The sequence below is a fragment of the Elaeis guineensis genome, chromosome 14 (genome assembly GCF_000442705.2).
Source record: "Elaeis guineensis isolate ETL-2024a chromosome 14, EG11, whole genome shotgun sequence".
In the NCBI taxonomy this organism is placed as follows: Eukaryota; Viridiplantae; Streptophyta; class Magnoliopsida; order Arecales; family Arecaceae; genus Elaeis; species Elaeis guineensis.
Genome location: NC_026006.2, coordinates 52,433,080 through 52,453,597, shown reverse-complemented (window position 1 = coordinate 52,453,597; position 20,518 = coordinate 52,433,080). Strand labels below are relative to the sequence as shown.

The following is a 20,518-nucleotide window of genomic DNA, read 5'->3' as shown; positions in this document are numbered from 1 at the left end:
CCCACAAGGCCTACGAAGAACTTCAATGTTCATGGTAAGGTATTTCTTTGCAAACATAACAAAAGGCTTCTAAATCAGCTACCATTTCCATTTCACCAATGATGGTCTACTTTTGGAGTTTATCAAGAGACATTTGAGGTAGAAAAGAGTTGCAATGCAACAGTTTTAGGCTCACAACAGACAAATATTTGAAAATTACATGCAATAAAAATATAAATCAATAGTCTGTTTTACAACTTAATACAGTACAACCCTTTTTTTTTCCAAATATAAACACAGTATACCTTAAATATATACGATATGAATTACAGATGGTCCATATGTATCAAACCCAAAATATATACATATGAACCACTACCGTAACAAACCGAGCAAACTTGGGAGACAGTCAAGCAGCCAAAGAAAAATGCTCATGTACAAACAAAAAAAATACCTACTATGTTGCAAAATCACCCAGCAAGCAAGCATTAGTAATCAAGGAACAGCAAGCGGCACCAATAAAGGATATGACTGCAGATCTCAACCCGAACAAAGAGCGGATGGAAAACAAGAAGGAAAAATGTCAAAGCATATCTGAACTGAGAATTTGGATGAGGTAGCCTATCTTGATTGCACATGCTTAGAAGAGATCCACCTTCCGTTTCTGCATATCCTGCTTCCACTTGGGCTGCCGATAAAATGCCTCTTTAGTCATACCAAGAACAGTCTTGAACTCAGCATCAGATAAGTAGGCCTATGCAAGCAGACAAGAAAGAGGTAAATGAAAAATAACAGCAGATTAAGATGCGTCTATCTGAACATGGATTATCTGAAGTTATGTGACTATATCTTTCATTAATCAAATTTTTTAATTTTTTTTGTTCCATTCGAAGCAAAAATTGCGTCTTCTAAAGTGAGCTTTTTCACACATGGTACCTCTCTTCTTTTGTAGTCAATGCCCCTGATAGGATTGCTAGACTTGGCTTTCAATCTTTCATAACTGAATGTGCTTTGATCTCCATCTTCACCTATCTTCAAATCTTGTATCACCTTAGAATCTGCTCCATTACTCTCTGTTGTGGATCTATCTCCTTCTGTTGAAATTTCTTCAGGATTCCTGACCTCAGTGCTCGCACTTTCAGTCTTCACAGTATCTACAGTAAGTAAAAATCCTTAGATCTGAAAGACAATTAAATAAGAAATTATGATGAGGATCTTCTTCTTCTTCTTCTTTTCCCCTTTGTGTGTGCGTAAGCACATAGCCTAAGATGAGCAAGATAAATGCAGAAAAAATCGAGATGGTTTCTTTGGTGTTAGTGGTTTAAAAAAGACAATAAGCTAAAGAGTCCTCCAAAAACCAGGACTACAGCTTGCCATAATTTCTCTGGAAGTCGTCAAAAGCAGTCAGAATATTATCATAAATCCATCATATGCATTTCTTCACATAAGAACCTCAGGCAAAATACATTTCCTCATACAAGATATGCATTTTCTTTTTTTGGTTTTTGAGAAAGTTCATACAAGATGGACAATATCTTCCAGAACAATAACTACCCAATGATGGGTTATTGTAGAGTAAAATATGGTCGGACAATTTAGCTACACATTACGCTGAGAAGTGCAGAAAAAATTGACATGGATATTAAAAAGAGAAGCTGCATGGCTTTAAACTTGTTGAAAATCTTAAGTAATAAGAAGTTGGGGATATTTTGCAAACAAACAAGAAGAAACAAACCAAAATTATATACTACTTAGATAGGATCACATTGTGGGATAAAGAAATAGTCATTCTACCAGCAACAGTTGCATCTGGGCCTGGGGAAGGGCTTCTGCTGAATCGAGCTGGAGAAGTTTCAGATCTTTTCCTTTGCTCGCCAGTAAGAACGGAAGATAGTGCAGCAACCGCAGCTGCTCTTTGTGATCCTTGGCCTGATCGGGATGGTTTTGGAGCACTAATTTTGGATGTGGAAGATGGGTTAAATGCAGAAGATAGAGCGGCCAATGCTGATGCCCTCTGAGTGGGTCCACTATGATTTGAATAGTTGGACTTATCATCAGACTGCAAAAAGTTATAAATGAGGATTATGATAAATCTAAACAAACTGATGCTTACTCCTCATTAGGTCCTAGAAAATTATATCACATGCAATAGCTAATTCTTCCATTTGTATAGTGCGTACATTTTACAAAAATGCAGTAACAAATCAATACTTATAATATTAGTATATCCATTGAGAACTGCTATGTAGTAGATGAAAATTCAAATTTATATTGATTAACAAAACAGAAGAACACTATTATGTCTTGTTTGGAAATAGGACGTCATATATCTGCTGATTTTGTTTCTGGTTCGAATGTATTTACAAATGTTAAAAGGGCACTAATAACAAAGTTTACTTTGGAAAATTAAATGAATGTACAATCTATTTTCCAGAAGATCCAACCCATTATCAGTTGGTATTAATAAAAAAATATAAAATTCCTAGTATTATCTAACATGAGGGTGAGCCTTGCCAAACAGTAAGGTTGCTCAATTGTAGCCTGGATTTCATAGGTATTGAAACATGGAAATAGCCTCTTTGCATGTGGGGGTAAAGCTGCATTCATCTAACCTCCCTGGACCCTATAGTGGTGGGAGCCTTGTGCACCAGGCTGCCATTTTTTCGCATTATCTAATACATTCCTAGTAAAAATTGTAACATTTGGATTGACATTCTCAAAACAAAAAATTTGCAAAACAAAATATTGTAATGTGCTATGTTTTGGCTTCATATGTTTCATGGACCATGTTGCTTTATCACCTAAGAAACAAATTTTGAAAATATAAATGCTTGCTTTTACATCATGATAGACAGCAGCCTTGTTCCAATGCTAATAACAAACAACATTTCTAAGTCAACCACAGCTCAGGTAAATTCAGATAATGTTTGCTAGGTTCTTTGCAACAAATTCAATAGACAAATAAAAAACCAAGACTCCTATTTTCCGCTACTAGTAGATGGCATATATTTTTTTTGATTGTAGTCTCTGTTTCACCAGATATGCTGTGCCTCAATCTAATACATTGTTTTAAAAGTTGGCCGCTACAGTAGTTTTGGCCGAAATTGCTCATAATAGAGCAATATGGCACTTAGGTATCAAGTACCTGATATATCATGCAAAAACCCACTATAATGACCTCTATGCGACAAGTTCAAGCAACAATTCATTCCATAATGGGATAGATTGGTTTTCAATTGAACAACTTGAAAATCTCAAATTCTAATGCTTAAAGAGATGATCTTCTCGAAGTGGTAGAGGATTGATCATTGAGATAGTCAATCATCAATTTGTTACAAGGATCGCCAAACCAGAACTGGACCCCATGCTAACCAGCCAGTGGTCCGGTTCAGCATGTCTTTAAATCAAACCATACCAAGGCTTGAACTGACACTACATGGTAGAGGGAGAAGGAAAGAGAGGAAAAAAGAGAAGAGGGGGGAAGGAAGGAGAGAGCCTTTACTGGCTGGTAGAGGCCCAATGAGGCTATCGGAGGGCCAGAACGCCTGTTGGAGGGCTGGCGAGGAGGGAGTGAGAAGGAAAGAGGAAAAAAGAGAGAGGGAGGGGGAGGAAAGGAGAAGGAAGAGGGAGAGAGTGCCTCTGGAGGCCTACTAAAGGCTTGCTGAGGGCGTTGAAGGCCCGAAGGTTTCGGATTGAAACAAGGGCTTTAGCTCTTGTTTCATCTCTCTCTCTCTCTAAGTAATATTGGATGAAGTTGGCAACCGGGTTGCTGACTTCAACCAAAAAATACAAAAACAAAAAGAAAAATGGGTGGAGTTGACTTCATGCGGTTAAGTAAAAAAAAAAAAGAAAACAAGGGCTGAAGCCCATATTTCGATTTGGAGGCATAGCCCCTCCAGCCTTCACCGATCTCGACGGTGGTAGGGTGGCCTTGCTGGCCCTCTGGAGGCCATCGACAGCCTCTGGATTCTTTTCGCTCTCCCTTTTCTTCTCTCTTTCAGCCCTCTTGTTTCTACTATGTGCAGCAATTCTGACTACCCTCTAATGGCCTTCGAAGGTCCCCTCTCTCTCTCCCTGTTCTTCCCTCTCTCCATTTCTCTCTTCCTTCTCTCTCTCCTCATGTGGTACTCATTTTTACTATTGGGATCGTGCCAACTGGCCGCCAGTACGATTTAGCACGTCCAGAACCGCCCAATTCAGGACGGTTTGGCGAACCTTGATTTGTTATTTGACTTTTCTATCCAAACTCTAATTGGAGTCCAATATCTATTGATGATGATGTTTTATTTGGTGATGATTATGGACATCATTCTTCCATGGTTGATATAGTGTGATTATAAACATTATTATCATAAGTGTAATGTTATTATGTTTGGTGGATGTTGATATTTGTCATTGAATGATGGGCCTTTACATTAACATGGATGTTGGCATGATGTTATGCTATTAGGAGAATGATGATCTATAGCTTGGCCTTTGATTTTTTTTATTATTTACTATATGAAGTTGATATAAAACATTAATTTTTATACTTGATAGGAAAAAATTTTGATATATTTTTAGCAAACTACTTTGGTCACATAACACCCGCTATCTGCTATGAACCCTCCTACACTCATGGTCACTACGAGACCTAGATATTTTAATACATTGGTCCAACCACTTTGTAGATTGTGACCAGGTTATGCAAGTATCGTAACTCTCATATATTATAGGGTTGTGGATGTAAAGTCTAAGAAACAAGCTTCAAAAGAGCAAGACAATGAAAAATAGTAAAAATACTAGTCAGATTTGGTATCTAGCATGATTCATCATACTAGACTCAAGGTTTTAAATACCGGTACCAGATCCTGTACCAATTGCCGGTCGGTACGGTACAGTACTGTATCTTACCGACCCGTACCGATAATAAAAAATTCAAAAAAAATTTCATCCAACGGCCAGAAAAAAAGCCATACCGCACCGTACTGATGCCGTACCACACCATATCGGCTCGTACCGCAATGTACTGGCCTATACTGCACCATACTGATCTGTACCACACCGTACCGCACGGTTCGGTCCGATTTAGGCTATTTTTCGAAACATCGATCTGAACCGAATCGGTTCCCCGCCGATACGATACGAGGTGTACCGACCGGTTCGGACTGGTATGGAATATCATGCTAGTACTTACCATTTCTGTACCGAGCATACCATACCATAGCAATACCAAACTAAAACTCAGCATGCCGAACCGACCCCATACTAGGTGTACTAACATTGTACTAATGTGCGACCAGTACAGGATCTATTACCGAGACAGCAAATCTTGATCTATTTGGTTTATGAACTTATTAAACAACCAAGATAGGCTAATAGTAATGTAGCAAAAAAATAATAATTAAGACCCACATAGCATATATTGAGATTCATGTGAGATTCAATACATGATGCCCCATTAACCTGTCAGATATGTAAGTGGGTCTTAACTACTGTTCTTTTGCAACATTACAATTAGGCCATCTTGGCTGCTTAATAAGTTCATAAGCATATATTTGGAGTTGAAGTACTAGCATCTAGTGATTCTTTGAAACCTAATAGATGGTAACAATCTTCAGCTGAAGAAAAAATGCAAGCAATCAAACCTTAGGGTCTGGTTGCACATAAAAGACACTGGGAATCTAATGTTCTTGGGAAAAATGAATTTCCAGCTGTTTGGATGGTGGAAATTAACCATATATGGAATAGGGTTTTCCAAATTTGGCTCAGCTAAACAACCAGAGACCTAGATTTTTCCTTTTCTAGAAAATATCCTTTTTCTTTTTCCTTTTCCAAAGACTTCCAAACAACCCAATAGATCCTTGGTAAACCTGGAACAACTGGATAGCATTGTCCAGGACCCTAGGTAGATGATAGATCAATAAATTTGACAATTGATATTATCGTTTTTGCTAGTTGTTAGGCGAACCTAGTACATTTTACTTGGAGCAACTTCATAAATTTATGTCTCAACTAAATGGCAGAGATAAATCAAGATGACTGAGAACATTGTCATGAGACTTTACAAACATTCTAAAGCAAGAAATGTTGTCTAGAAAATATTTACCTCTGAAGCCTGCACAGCTGTCCCGAAAAGAAGGGAAAGCTTCTTTTGAAAAGAATTTCCTTGAGCCTGTTTAACATGAAAACATTCTTAATGATGAAAGCGTGCAATATATGCAATCTGCATCAGAAAGTAACAAACAAGAAAATAGAGCTATCCTTAAATGTAGACAGATAAGCAATCGTAAAGCTTGCTAAGCAAAGCTAAATAATAAAATGACACTTCTAAACATATACAGAAAATCAAGTAAGCAAAGTGAGGAAAGCTAAAGAATATAACTGAGAAAGGCATTCACAGTTTGCTGTATACAGTGTGCGAGGAAGATATCACATGTAAATGCACATGCATATGCATACATACCAAGATACTTATTGTAGTTCATAGTTACAATGACCAATTAAACTGCGCATTAAGCTTAAGCCCCCAAATATTGCCTTATTTTAACATACTTATTATCCAACACATGCAAATAGGAGACCCAAAACTCACACAGCAGTATCCCCACATGATTTGTTAAAATAATTCTGAACCAATTGGAGATATACTCCATGCCATAAGAAATGTAAGTTAGGTGCATGAAATCAATCACAAAAAAAAGCTAGCAGCTGACCCTTCAAAATCACCATACAGTGCTAAATTATTTGATCAGCTGAAAATCAATATAAACTTGCATTAATAAACGTGGTAACTGATCCCCCATAAAAATTCATCCACCCTTGTGAAAACATGGGTAACTTATAACTCAGCAAGATCTCAAACTTCTTTAAATTCATTCTTTGGTATTAAAGACACCATGTCACCTTTACCCTAAGCTTTCATCATGGCCACATAATGTTTCATGCATAAGATATAATCTTATTTTGTTAGATCCAAGACCATAAAGGAAAGCCTTCAAATGTCATGCTAGCTCCTAAAATACACTCCCAGTTTCTTAAAGGTAAGCTTATATGTGATACCCCTCATCCATGGTTTTTAAAGAGCAACAGAGCAGAGCATCTCAATAATGAGGATGATCTAAAACTCATGCACCTTATAATTATCTGCACTACATGTCACATTAGTAAATGACCACGTACCAGCCATCTCACATTATTAAATGGCTCCAAGCCTCCATGCAATCTTTCTCGCTCAATAGTACATGACAAGAAATTTATTCATACAGAGCTCCACAGAGAAAATTCATTACTTATAGAAGACTATCACTTCCACACTAAGCATCAGCATCTAAAGAATTTTGATTCACAGAACACCAAATTATCTTGCTAAATAAGAGGGTTTTTCTTTATGCTAAAATAATGTGTCTTCATGGTGGAACTTTACTGTTTCGCTCGATTTGTTTCCATTGTCCCTCTCCATCTAGATATGTTAGAGAGAGAGAGAGAGAGAGGGAGAGAGAGAGAGAGAGTCTAAAGTGGATGGTATTATTAAAACAAGAGTCTACAAGTCAATTCCCTCAAATGGCATCACACAAGAGAGAACTAGTACTGGTTGGGTTTGGGTGCCCCCAATCTGTACCCAAACTTATTAAGGATTGGGTCCAAGCTTTGATCCAACCTCACCCATCAGGAATCAAGTCAGTTCTGGGTCCAGGTACATAAAATTTCACAGGACCCATCAGCTTTAAGCCTTTAACAGTCAGATAAGGCTATGAAGACTCAGATCCCACAGATACATTAAGTTTGGGATGAATCAAGTCCAGGTCCCAATCAAGCACCACAAACTATTTGATGTAAGTTCATTCATTTAGTGACCACATTCTTTGCCCATCAATTAGTCTCTATTATGTCACAAAACATGGGAGATGAGCACGTGGTGGAAGCATTATCAGCAACAGGAGACACTAAGAGGAGAGTACATAAGGATTTGGAGAACCAATGCCCTTAATGTCCTATAACAATTTCAATAGTCATAGAAACGAACAAATGCTAGGCAAATAAGACTAAAACTACTAACATACCAGAAATCCATCATATAGAGGTCTGGATCTGGTCCAGGTTGGGTTGGGGTCACCAAACTCGGAAACATAGTTATCATGTCAAAGGACTGAAGTGGGGAAGATCAGGGTCAAATTTATATTTACATACCTAGACATGGATCCAAAATCATTTATGGGTCCATTATTGAAGACATATTTGACTCATAAGTCTACAAGCGAGGATAAGTCCAGGTCAGGTGGGGGTCACATGGAAGTCTCACACGCGCACATGGCTCAATTACCTCCCTAGCGACTATGAGCTTTAAAAAAATATTAGAAAATCAATGGCAATGACAACGATCTTTACATGCTCTAGCAATAAAATGCTGAACATACTAATTGGCAAAAGGAACAAAAATTTGAAAATCATGTCTCAGTGCCATTACAACATCTTGATTTACATCTGTTTGGCAGCTCTATTTACTTATTGAGTGGTTTCTAAGAAGATACTTTTCTAGTTACTTGTTCTCCATCCGAACAAGTTTTATGTGATATACATGAACTCACTCAAGCCAATTTACGTATCAAGAGATAAAAATCAATGTATCAAATAACACGCATAGCAAAGCTCAAAAACCTCCAAACATACCATTGCCTTTGCACCATCCCATGAGAAGTATGTTGTAAAGAAACATGGTTCATTCCCTTCTGTGACTTTATAAAGTGGTAAATCTGGGGATAACCCTTCTAGGGATGCTGCAAGCTCTATGTATTTCTGAAAAATATCTGATAAATTAGAAGGTTACAGAAGAATACATAAATAGTAAAATAAAGATTTCAACACCCATACATGTCCTATATCAAATGCCTTCTGTTTCTCCTTGGAATCCACAGACTGACCAACCCAAACAAAGACCTCAGCATGGGTGTCAAGTATCAATATATCCTCGGTCAGTAAATCATCTTGAGAGAAATTGTAAACCTCAGTAACCTGCAAGAGGGAAGAAGAGGTGGTGTAAACATATCTAAGGAGATGAGAAGACACAGTAAATACAAAAGTTCAAACATCCAATATCACAAAGTAATGGAGAATAAGTGAGCACACCTCTAACTTTCCTGCAGAGTCATCATAGAGTGCAAACGATCATGAAGACATCATATTGATGCAAAAACCCCAGAATCATTATGGATTATAATAGAAAGTAAAAGGAAAAAAAGGTAATGGCAAATAAAATTCAGAAATTCAACTAACCTTCATTAAATGAAAAGGTGTACAAGTGGGGATCTCTGATGACATCTTGTGTAAGCTTCTTGGTGGTAAAACTTTGCTTTCCACCAAGAGCAAACCAGAAAGCAGAACTCTCAGTTCCCTCCTTGGCATGCTTCAGTGCAACACCAGGCTGCAGGATTGAGAAATCAGCTCATAAGTTGATTGATTGAGAGAGAGAAAGCGAGGAAGAGGCAAAAACATGCTTGTGGATTTAGCATGAGTATCATTGCTCTCGCCTCCTCATTCATTCATATAAAGATATTTACCTTTTGTGATGATAACTGAAAGTATTATTCAAGAAACAATAGATTTAAGCTTAGAAGCAAGCACATTAATGCAAATAAATAACCAAGGTGCTGTGTAGGGAAACCACCAGAAAGCATGAAGACCATGTTTCTGATTGTTGTTAAAATCCTATAAAACTCAGAGTGAGTCATTTTTTTGTTAAAAAGAGAATTTTGTTAAAGCTCAACCAAGAGCACTTACCAATTACACAAAAGTTAAAACTATAGAGAAATAAGGTTCTTTCACATGTTTACATCAAGCATGCATTAGAGTGCATGTTCAAATTGATGTCTGCCTACTTATGGGAAACTCACATTTCTTAATATGCAGTAAATGTAAAAGTGGGCCAATTAAACCTGGATTTAACTTGAATTTCATCTGACTTCGATCCAAACTCCGACCCTATCTTTCTTTCTAGAATCTAGGTCTCTAGGCTGAAAGCTAGTCAAAAAGATAAACTTCAAAGTTTAACCAAACTGCACTGTAATCTACCAAAATTCAGCCAAATTCTACCAGAATGAACAGATCCAATACAACATCTGCAGCAATGATTGGACAGTCATGTGCCAATGGCATGTAAGACTGAAACTAGCATGGCACTGTTTTGCTATACTTATTGTGCCATTCCTTGGGAGACACAGCAGCATCTCAAGTACTGGCATGCAGCTGGTATCGTGTCAGTGCCATGCACCAATTAGGAACTGGAAAGATATGTATTGTGTCATCTCATGCCATACCAACCAATACTTAAATCCATGGTGAATGTCTAAACCATGTAATTGAACAGGTGGATTCTTATGTCTGAAACAGAGTCAGGTAAGTCTAGCATGTGGAAGACACTACTTAAATGGACAACTGTGGACCTTTATTTCTAACAATGTGATTCAGACATTGCCCTTTAAACAAGTGCTTGTCAGGCACCAAGGCATATAGTTTTGTAGGTTTTGTTGTTCGAGTTTTTTTTGACCCTTTTGATGGGGCCTCTTCCGGATGTTTGGCATGATCCTTGCCAGGCCTAAGAATGTGATTTGCTTCTATTAAAAGGAACACATAGGAAACGACTCTCTATAGAGGATTTTTACAGAGGCAAGGACCATGCCAAACATCCTGATGGGGCCCCCTAAAAAGGGTCAAAAACAACTCGACCAACAAAACCTACAAAAGTATATGAAGATGGCAAAATGTAAACCAACTTTGCAGCATCTCTCTCTCTTTCTCTCTCTCTCTCTCTCTCTGTGAGAAAAGCAACCAAAGGACTAAAATCACCCCAGCACTTGGAATCTCTCTATGCTTCCTCACACCCTAGAAGGCATCCTATAATCAAGAGAAAGGCAACTCTTTCTCCTATGACAACCAAAAATTGTCATAGTACTGCATTTCCTAGGACATGTGGCAAGAAGATGAATTAGAATTTCCAGAAATACTCCAAACATTTACAATTGATTTTGAAAAAGAAAGGATAATAAAGAGCTCTAAATGAAGATTAACACAAAGCATTCATCAATTAAAACAGCAAGCACAATGAGATCTAACAAGATTAACTATTCCAGAAAACAGGTTGGTTAAGTTCTTTACAAGGTCATGCAATCAGCATGTTCCTTGACACACATCAAACGTATGACCTCACACTTGCAGTGGCGAGCTGCAATAACATGTGTAAAATTCTTATCATCTACCCATTTAAGTTTTCTTCCTCATCCACATTCAAGGTCGCAAATCTTTTACAGCCCATTACAGAGGTAGTCATCAATGCATCCTTTATTAACAGCTCTGATTCCACCGGATTTTCTCAAAATTCAATCCCAATAAAGATATTGAGATAGAGGTTAGAACTATTCCCAAAAAATACTTAGTTGATTTCCTAGTGATTCATATTTAAGAATATGTAAAATTAAAAGGATGGTTAGCAACTGTTAAGCCTGATATATCTTGTTGACCATTTTCCTATCAACCTATGCTTTTGGGGTCAATTGGTTAGTTAATAAGGTACCAAAGTTCAGGTCTGCTGGAGGTCACAAGTGTGAATCCCCCACCAGGCCAATTATTTATTTGATTAACCCAACTGTTATCTTGACTCCTTCCAGTGATGTATTTGCTATCTTGACCCATTTTAATTATTGTGGTCTGGGTCCCTTTCCCTATCAGCCTAAGCTTTTTGTATCAGTTGGTTAGTGAACAGCAACCATCTAAGAATTGACCAATAGAATGGTTATGACTCTATTTATTAAATGGACAAAAATCTACTACAACTTGATTGGGCACTACAACAATGAAAGAAAAACCTAAGTGTACATCGAGATTTGGTAAACAGAGAAGAGGATATGTGTACCTTCAAAAATTCTGCAACTTTTGCAGCCCATTGCTGCTGTTCGAAGGTAGTGGAATTTCCATGCCATGTAAATAGTGAATTCCCAGATTGCAACAAGAAACAGTCAGTGGAACTTAAGGATGTTGCCACCTAAAAGATAAAAAAGTATGTCACTGAAAAAGAAAAACAATCTATATCCAAGTAATCAATAATTGGTCAACATTCCTATCCAAATTGAAAAATCTAAAAAATACAATAGTAAAATAACAACATCAAGAAATAATGTCTTTGCTCCAATGAATCTGATAAGCTGACAAGATTACACCAAGAAAATACAAGCACACAAAAATGAGTCCCAAGCAGGAAGATAGGAAGTATTGAAAGACAGATCGATCAGATATCTCTTTTAATGAATTGCCTGATTGCGACATCTTATCGAGACTTGTTACTGGACCAAGCACATTCCCTAGAAGAGAGCTTCAAGAGGGATGAAGTTTAAGGAAAAGTGGCCATAGAGCCTATCTCTCCCATCAGTCAGACTGATGCGATCATTAAAGATTCAAGATTCCTAGTTGGACCAATTCAAGCGATTGAAAGAGGAAAGACTGATTAATAGAAGTTGGACAGATGACCGTCTTACCAGATGAGCTGCCTTGTACATTTTTTTTTTTTACCTTTCCAATCTTCAGAAATTGATTGGGTTTGACTTCCATAACTCTGCTGTCATAACAACTTCGGGAATTTAGAAAGACTTACAAACCCAAACAAGATCAGAAGAGGAAGAACTTTGCAACCTCCCTTGTGACCTATTGCTTTAGTGAGAATGCATGGTGAGTTCTAGAACATTAAAAATCATGGTGAGTTCTAGAACATTAAAAATCTGAACGATCAAGTTGTGGTGAGTTCTAGAATCATATAATGAAACTCATAAATCAAAAATGAAATATTGGGAATCATAATTTTCCAAATTATGCAATTAATGACCTAGTCAAAGATGGTAAACTACCAACAACCACAACGAAAATATCATCCAAACATTAAAGCACTCATGATTAAGGATTAACTACTGTGTAACCTATTAGTGTAGTATGCACATCATGCTATGCTGTGCCAATAGATGGCATGCCCCCACACTAACAGAGATTCAAGTTCATAAACACTAAAAATATTCACAACTAAAACAAAAAAACAGAAACATTCGACTTTTCTCTTAACAAAAACTAATTATAATTTCACTTACTCATGTATATACATCAAGTTTGCAAATAAATATAGTTTCTAAATAGAAACAGCATCAAATATCGCCCTATCTTTCCACGTTGACTGCTATTTGAGATGCTTATAACTTATTTTAAGTAATTTGTCATACATATGAACATTTCGCAACTTTCATTACATGTTAACACAAAAAGGCTCACAATACATGATGAAATTTTAGAGAAAACATGAGTATTCTCATATGCCAGTAGTACCAGCTAGGTATCTTCTCATGTATTCTATGTGCCACACAAAATTGTGAAGGGCACCTGCTGCCCACAGGGGATGATCATGTATGTCTACATGGGACGTGTATGGAGTTTGATAATATGCATACACACTGAAGTACCGAACCATATGTAAGATAATAAAAATGTAATGCACATTTGCATGAAATCCACATACTTGACCCATTACAAATTGTTATTGACAAAGCTTCTCAATTCTCATCATCTCAAAATTCTCAATTACCTGGATGTTCTTAATAGTTTCAATGCCCTACATTTTTTTCTTGAAGACTTGGACTTATAGTGCCTCTTGTGGCATACTCTCTTTAATTGTCATGCTTTGAGATCAAAGATTTAAAAGATGATTCAATTATTCATTTAAATAAACCCACAAAGAAACATAAAGAGAGGTACCTCAATTTCCAATTTTGGTCCAAATTTGAACGATGTTTTCTTTTGTTATTGCATCTTTACATTGGGGCTTCAAAACTTTAAAAGAATGAAAAACCAAAAGGAAAGACCCTGAGACTATCTTGAAAAGAAACACAACTTTGGGGAAAAGCAGCACAAAGCATATATCCCTAATTATTAACTTATACCCTGTATATTGAAGCAATATTGAATACCATAAACCAATATGTAGATATAGGGAACAGCATAAAGCACCCACACTGTAGGTAGTTATTGTACTGGGTTTGCACCCTCATACAGGGACACTAATGCATCCCTGCCCCTGGTATAGTTAGTGCGCTGTAGAGGTTTGCACCCTAACAACAGAAAGCAAGCATGGCACCCAAGTGCGAGAAATAAGGAAAGGCAACATAAAGCAAGATTTTTCTTTTCTTTTAATGGGGTATTTTCTTAACAAATTTATAATCAATGCAACAACTTCTGTTGTTACCATTCCATTATTCTGAGAACATCTAATATTCACCAACAGATATACAGGACTGCCTACATCTAAGGTACATCCAGCATAACACTCAAGAAAATTTATATTTCTGCATGCATATAACTACTTTGATGTTCTTTATGTCTTTACTTTGTGGAGGTTAAATAGTTAATCATTCAACTATTGCCTATTTGCCTGTTGGGCATCCTTTTTTCATTAGTTTTATTAATTTAGTGATGCTTATCCATATGGTAAATGTATCGCTTCTGAAAAAATTAGTGCTCGATACCCTGTGTTATTAGCAGCTGAAGAAGACAACTTGCCAAAAAAAAAGAGCTCAATGTAAAGACTGCTACTCAGATGCAGTCAAAAGTTTGATAGAATATATTACTAAGATTCATAAAAGCATACCGCATCAACTTGAACTGCTTTATTGTTATGAACTGATATACCAGATATTCGAATCAGTGCAATGCCATCTGAGCTATAAGTTTCATCATTCAAGTTCTTCTCTGCTATGAATTTTTTGTAACCAGAGCTGATTCCACCCTGCAAATAATCAGTAATATTCAATATGGCAGTCAAACAGTGCTCTTTAGAGCAATGCGATCAAGAAGGGATCCATCAAAGTCTAATTCATTTATTAGAAGCTGTTCTGTTAGTTTCTTTCTACTAAAGCTCAAAAGCACATAGAAAAATAACAAACATTACCTTCAAAACAATCATGGGCTGAAAGAGTGCAATAAATTGAGATGGCTCTTTGCCTTCGATAATGCGACCCTGCAGGAGTCATTAGTTAATGAAGCTCTTCTCTCATATGTTTAAAAAACCAAATAGAGACTCCAGTACCTGAACTGGTCTTCCTTTCAAAGAGTTCCACATTGTATTAGCTAACCGAGTAGCCATCATTTGATCATTCTGAAAAAGAAAGAAAGCACTATCATTGAAATATGATCCAAATATTGACTAAACCAAACCATTAGTGCCGGTCTAATCTAAATGGGTTCTCCATTATTGGGTACGGTACACTCCATTAATTAATGAGAACACTAAGCACTCTGCTCAACATCAATCCTTTAAACTGGCAGAAAGAACTCGATAATTTAGTTACAGAATTGGAGATCATGCAACAATCTAGCAACCCTCCAAGGTTTTCATGACTTAAAAAATGTATAGACCAATGTTTTAAATCCCGGTACTGAGGCCTGTCTTGGTAAAGTTCCGGGTCGGTAAGGGATTGCAATGGGTTGGGATGGGATGAAATGATCATTAACAATAAGAATGAGAAGGAAAAAAATGTGCTGTGGGAAAAAGCAAGGCCATCCCAAGTATCGGGCCATCACCATCCAGTCCATCCCAACTAGTACCAACTAGGATGGCTGAATGTCCAAATTCCAGAGAGACCTGTATCTCACACCTATCCTGGGTTCCAATGTTTGCACTTTGAAGTTTTCAGCCCAACAATCTGAAACTAACAGAAATTTTTGGGCTCAATCAGTTTCAGCCTGTTTCAACCAGTTCTAATCAGTTTTGGCCTGACTTTGGTAGCTTTGACCAAAACTACTATTTTTGCTTTTTTTATGTTTAACAAGTAGATATTGTTAATGCTTTCTAAAATTGACTATACTTTTGAATGCTACTGAATTATACACATATCCAAGGCTAATTTATTTTATTTCTATTGAAATTTAGCATCTTAAGATAATAAAGTAAAATGTTTTCTTATTTACATAGGTTCTTCCTTACTTAGATGGGTTACTTAAACTGGTAGAACAGAATATGCTTAGATCAGATGGACTTTGTTGCTCAGTTTAAGTTATTAAAAATGGAAATAAAATAAAATATATCTAAATGGGCTTTTCCTTGTTTAGATAAATTATTAAAAAAGTTACAGAATGATATATATATCGGGAAAGGCTTAATATAATACAAAAATAGGGGAAAATATGAGGGATTAACAGAAAAATAGAGAAAAGTTCAGGTAATTTGTAAAAGTTAGGGAAAAGTGAAGGAAAACACAATTTATATAGAGTGGGTGGAAAGTTTAGAACAGGGTCTATCAAACCAGTAGTAGAGTTTGTATTGGTCAGTGACTGGTTCGGTACAATACAAGTCCATACCATGCCATTCCGGGACTATTGACAAAGGGAGAAGGAGGGGGAGAGGGAGAAGCGAAGAGAGAAAGAGAGAGGGATGGAGAGGGAGAGGGAGAGGGAGGAAGGGGGAGAGAGGGGAGAGGTTTACCAACGAAGGTGGATAGGCCATAGGAAGGGACGTGAAGATAGGGAGCCTTCCAACGAATGTGATCTCCATCCATGGCACCTCAGGGCAACAAGTGCCACTAGATAGAATTTCTAAGGTTTTGCTCCCATTCTCCTAGGCTTTGAGGTTTAGTAGAGGAAAAGAGGATGAGGGGATAGAGAAACTGGGGAGGCATTGAAGAGAGCGGAGCGAGCAGCATCTGGTGGTGAAGTGAATGAGAGCCTTCGAGCTCTCGAACCATCGAATGTAGGGAGGGAGATATATAACTGAACTGACCTGACTTGTTGAATCATTCTAACTTGGGTTCAGCTTGGTACAAGGCAAACTGCCGGGTCGGGTCGGTTCACCGATCACTGATTCAGAACAGTATATCAAGCTTCATCACATTTTACTTTTTGCCTCAGACTACCCGAAGTACACAGACTACGATCTTCAATAACTTAAAATTAAAACATTATAAAACAATATGAAATAATATACCCTCTTTTCTGATTTTTCTTTATCTTTTGGGATTTTTCTTATTTTTTGACTGAAACTCTGAAATTTAGAGCAAAGCCGAACCTTAAGAGACTGAGACAGCAACCAAGTTTTAAAACCTTATTGGGTAGCATTTTCTCATCGAAAGGGTACAGCACCAACAGGATTGTGCTGGTACCTATTGGGACTTGAATCCTTGGTATACATATAGAGGTGAAAGGACATGGCTGCACAAGGCAAGTTTATTTACTTGGGGACACAATTTAAGAGCCAAATCAAGAACAACACATGGTGAACATAGTTCTTTCCAACATTCATAGTATGCAAGAGCAAAGAGTGCCGAATAAGAAAGAAAACTACATATACAACAAAAACAATGTTAGGCATTGAAAGATAACTAGTTTTTAAAAAAATCAGTATCAAATACGTGAAGATTTAGAAGTAAGAAAGTACAATTATTTATATATAATAAAGAGGAAAGGTTCTTTTGGAAAAAGCAGCTCCTTAAGGCTTGAGTAAACATTAATCACTAATGAAGAAAGAGATCCTAAACAGTCTGATTTGGTGTGGCCCTCTCAAAAATGAATTTGGGTGGGTGCATATAAAGTTTGTTCCTCATTTTCAAAAAATTGTTAGAAGACTATGCATGGAATATCGACATCAATGCTAGAAAGTATGGAAGGTTCTTAGGAAAACAATATGGCGTGGTGCATGAAACATTTGCAATTGGTTTCTGAATGAGTGGAATCAGGTTAAACATAGAAACGAAACATCAATGTTTGAGATCTTGTATGCCCCTTCAAATTAATGCACTTCTGTGTACTTCTCTACAACCAACTCTTACAAACTTCAATACAAGATAGGAAGTTATTCATGAGAGAACTGGAGATGTTAGGGAAGTGAATACTACATGAAGGAATTTTGTTATTTAAGGCAGGGTTAAGGAGGGGAATTTGGAATCAAGTTTAATTAATTGAGCATTTCTTAACAAATATATTTTGGAAGTTGCCGGAAGAGGTAAAGAAGGGTAGCTAAGGATGGTCAAATATCAACTAGTTTAGTTTCATATGGATTGCTCTGTTATGAGGTGGGTCAAAAAATATTCAACCATGTGATCTGTGATGAATGGTCCCATTGGGTTGGGGCACGAGTAAAAATAGGGATAGCCAAGAAAGTAATCAAGCAGATTAGTGATGCAGAGAAAGGAACTTAATCACCCCTTTTGTTTGTTTTGTTACCTTTAGCTCTTGATAAACGAAGTATGTCTCAATATTTCTTATTAGAAAATGCTCATGATCAGGCCATAGCTGCCATTGGTAGTGGTACATTAGGAAAGAGCAAGAGATCAAGATTATGAAACAAAAAAACATATGTATTATAAAATCAGATATATATGTAAACAGGAAGTTTTCAGACACAAAATTGCATATCTAACTTTAAAGTTAATTACGATACTTTCCCTATTACAGAATTCTAGTAGATGCACCACACAGCAACATGGATCAGCTCAGGGGCAATTTGTGTGTGCATGCATGCGTGCGTGCAGAGGGGGGGGAGAGAGAGAGAGAGGTACATGGAATATTAACTAGAAAACTGAAATTAATCATATTTTAATTGTCTTTAAGGATTACACAGACTTCATGTCAGTGGTTTTTTCTTTTCTATTTTTGTCAGCATATAAATTTTGAATATTATCATTTACCTGAACACTGTCCTTTCCCATCCAACAAGATAAGAAATATTCCTCTTTCTTTTCACCAGAATGATATGTATAAAGCACAATATAACAGTCTCCACTGTAGAATTTACCAATCTCTTCCTTTGGAACCGGGGTCTTTGCACTTCCATTAATACGCCAAACCTGAAATATATGCATGACTTAATTTTACTGAAAACAAAACTTCAGCCAAATTACCTACAAATATAATTTAGCTTCATATGCAGTTTTTCTAATGTTTAAAAACAAACCTCAAGTTTTCCACCACTCTCTAGCAAAGGAGGGACCTCCTCATTTATAGGAGAGTTTTTGGAGATTCCTTTAACATCAACACCCTGTTGCTTTAGCAAAGCTATTATAAAACACAAAATTAGCATAATTAACACACAGGAAAAAAAATAAATAAATAAAGGTTCTTCTCACATATGAGAATTAACTCCTACCTGCCACTTTTCCTCTTCCTTCCTCTCCGCCAGAATTTCCTGTCCCTGAACCCACTGGCCATGCTTCAAACTTGGACTTAAAGAAATGTGGTTCATGACCTTGAATAATTTGACTTATGCGTGTCGCCTTTGGTCTATTTTTATTAGCAATAAATTCCTGAAAAAGAATTTCTGTAAGTAGGAATACCTACTCAGATTTTGGTGACCACTAGAATGCAGAAATCCACTACCTACCTCAGCAGCTTTGCTGGCAGCTTTTCTGTCCTCCACTTGTGTCACCCGACCAACCCAGACAAATATCTCGGATCCACAATCCAGTAAATAACATTTATTGTTTTCCAACATTGCTTTAGAAAGAGCGTCTTCTTCCAATTTCAACTGACCATCATTGATACTACAAAACAAAAGAAATGTTTGTAAGCCTTAACTTATTGGTGGAAGTAACAGTTTAATATTACAATAACTGAAGAAACCAAAACTATATTCCAATGACAATGATGCAACCAGAAACTTCTGAACATGCACTAGGTCACTGTATTGTTCTTTAAAGTCTGGTACTTCTCTTTCTAGCATATGACTTGAAACATTTTGCTTTCTAGAAGTCGCAAAAGACAAAAGATAAATAACAATGTTCTCTTGAACATCAGCAACAGAAAAGACAAATGACCAATAGCATAATACAGATAATGTCGAAAATTACAAGATGAGTGTCATTAGTTTCAGCCCATCCCTTCTACAAATTAAAACCTGTTCATGAAAACCCATCCTCATCCCTATTTTGAATTCCCTTTTGTTCCATCAAATTATACCAATATGGGACTTCAAAATTTCCACAATAGAAAGAAAGGAAAACAAAAAGCCACAAGAGATGGAAAAATATAGAGGCTTGCAATAGGACTCATGTTTTGAAAGATATTAAGCTTCAAATAAGGAGTTTGCAATCAAAGAAAAGCTGATTACAGAATTTCTAACCTAAACTTTGATAGGAAAATTATATCATAATTGGAGGTTGTAACAGTTACCGTTGCATCCATCACTAGTATAACAGAAGCTGAAAAGGTTAACTTAAAACTATGAACAAATTCAAACATTAAAGTTTACATCTTACCTATTCGTGCAATGTTAAAGAGACAACATATGAGTGTCAGTAGAAATGTAAACATTAGGGTTGCAAGTGGTTTAGCTTGTTTCAGGTCAAGCTTGACTCACATCCAATCTAAACTTGCTGGAATTACCTATTCTACTTGGATATGGATGAGCTTGAGTCTATCTTCAGTCCAAGTCCAAATGATGTCTAGGATTAAAGGACAACCTCAAAACTCGAACAATTTTTTGTCGGATTAAATCCAGCCATTCAAATCCAATTGGGGAGGGTCCAATCTGATTCTGCAAGGTTCACAC

The 20,518-nt window shown here is 36.8% G+C and overlaps 1 protein-coding gene across 2 annotated transcripts in view; it reads right to left on the bottom strand.

The window, feature by feature from the left end:
• Positions 1-185: 185 nt before the first annotated feature.
• Positions 186-20,518, bottom strand: part of LOC105057585 (villin-2) — a 34,750-nt gene continuing 14,417 nt past the window's right edge. For both annotated transcript variants that reach the window (XM_010940234.3, XM_073248413.1), the window contains exons 8-23: positions 19,352-19,511; positions 19,118-19,274; positions 18,926-19,026; positions 18,660-18,818; positions 15,068-15,136; positions 14,930-14,998; positions 14,630-14,767; positions 11,864-11,992; positions 9,232-9,379; positions 9,085-9,095; positions 8,830-8,970; positions 8,629-8,754; positions 6,068-6,133; positions 1,774-2,038; positions 916-1,133; positions 186-733 (exon numbers count right to left, since the gene is read on the bottom strand). In XM_010940234.3, coding sequence (XP_010938536.1) covers positions 620-733; positions 916-1,133; positions 1,774-2,038; positions 6,068-6,133; positions 8,629-8,754; positions 8,830-8,970; positions 9,085-9,095; positions 9,232-9,379; positions 11,864-11,992; positions 14,630-14,767; positions 14,930-14,998; positions 15,068-15,136; positions 18,660-18,818; positions 18,926-19,026; positions 19,118-19,274; positions 19,352-19,511 — 2,071 coding nt within the window. In that variant the 3' untranslated portion in view covers positions 186-619. The remainder of the gene's footprint in view (positions 734-915; positions 1,134-1,773; positions 2,039-6,067; positions 6,134-8,628; positions 8,755-8,829; positions 8,971-9,084; positions 9,096-9,231; positions 9,380-11,863; positions 11,993-14,629; positions 14,768-14,929; positions 14,999-15,067; positions 15,137-18,659; positions 18,819-18,925; positions 19,027-19,117; positions 19,275-19,351; positions 19,512-20,518) is intronic.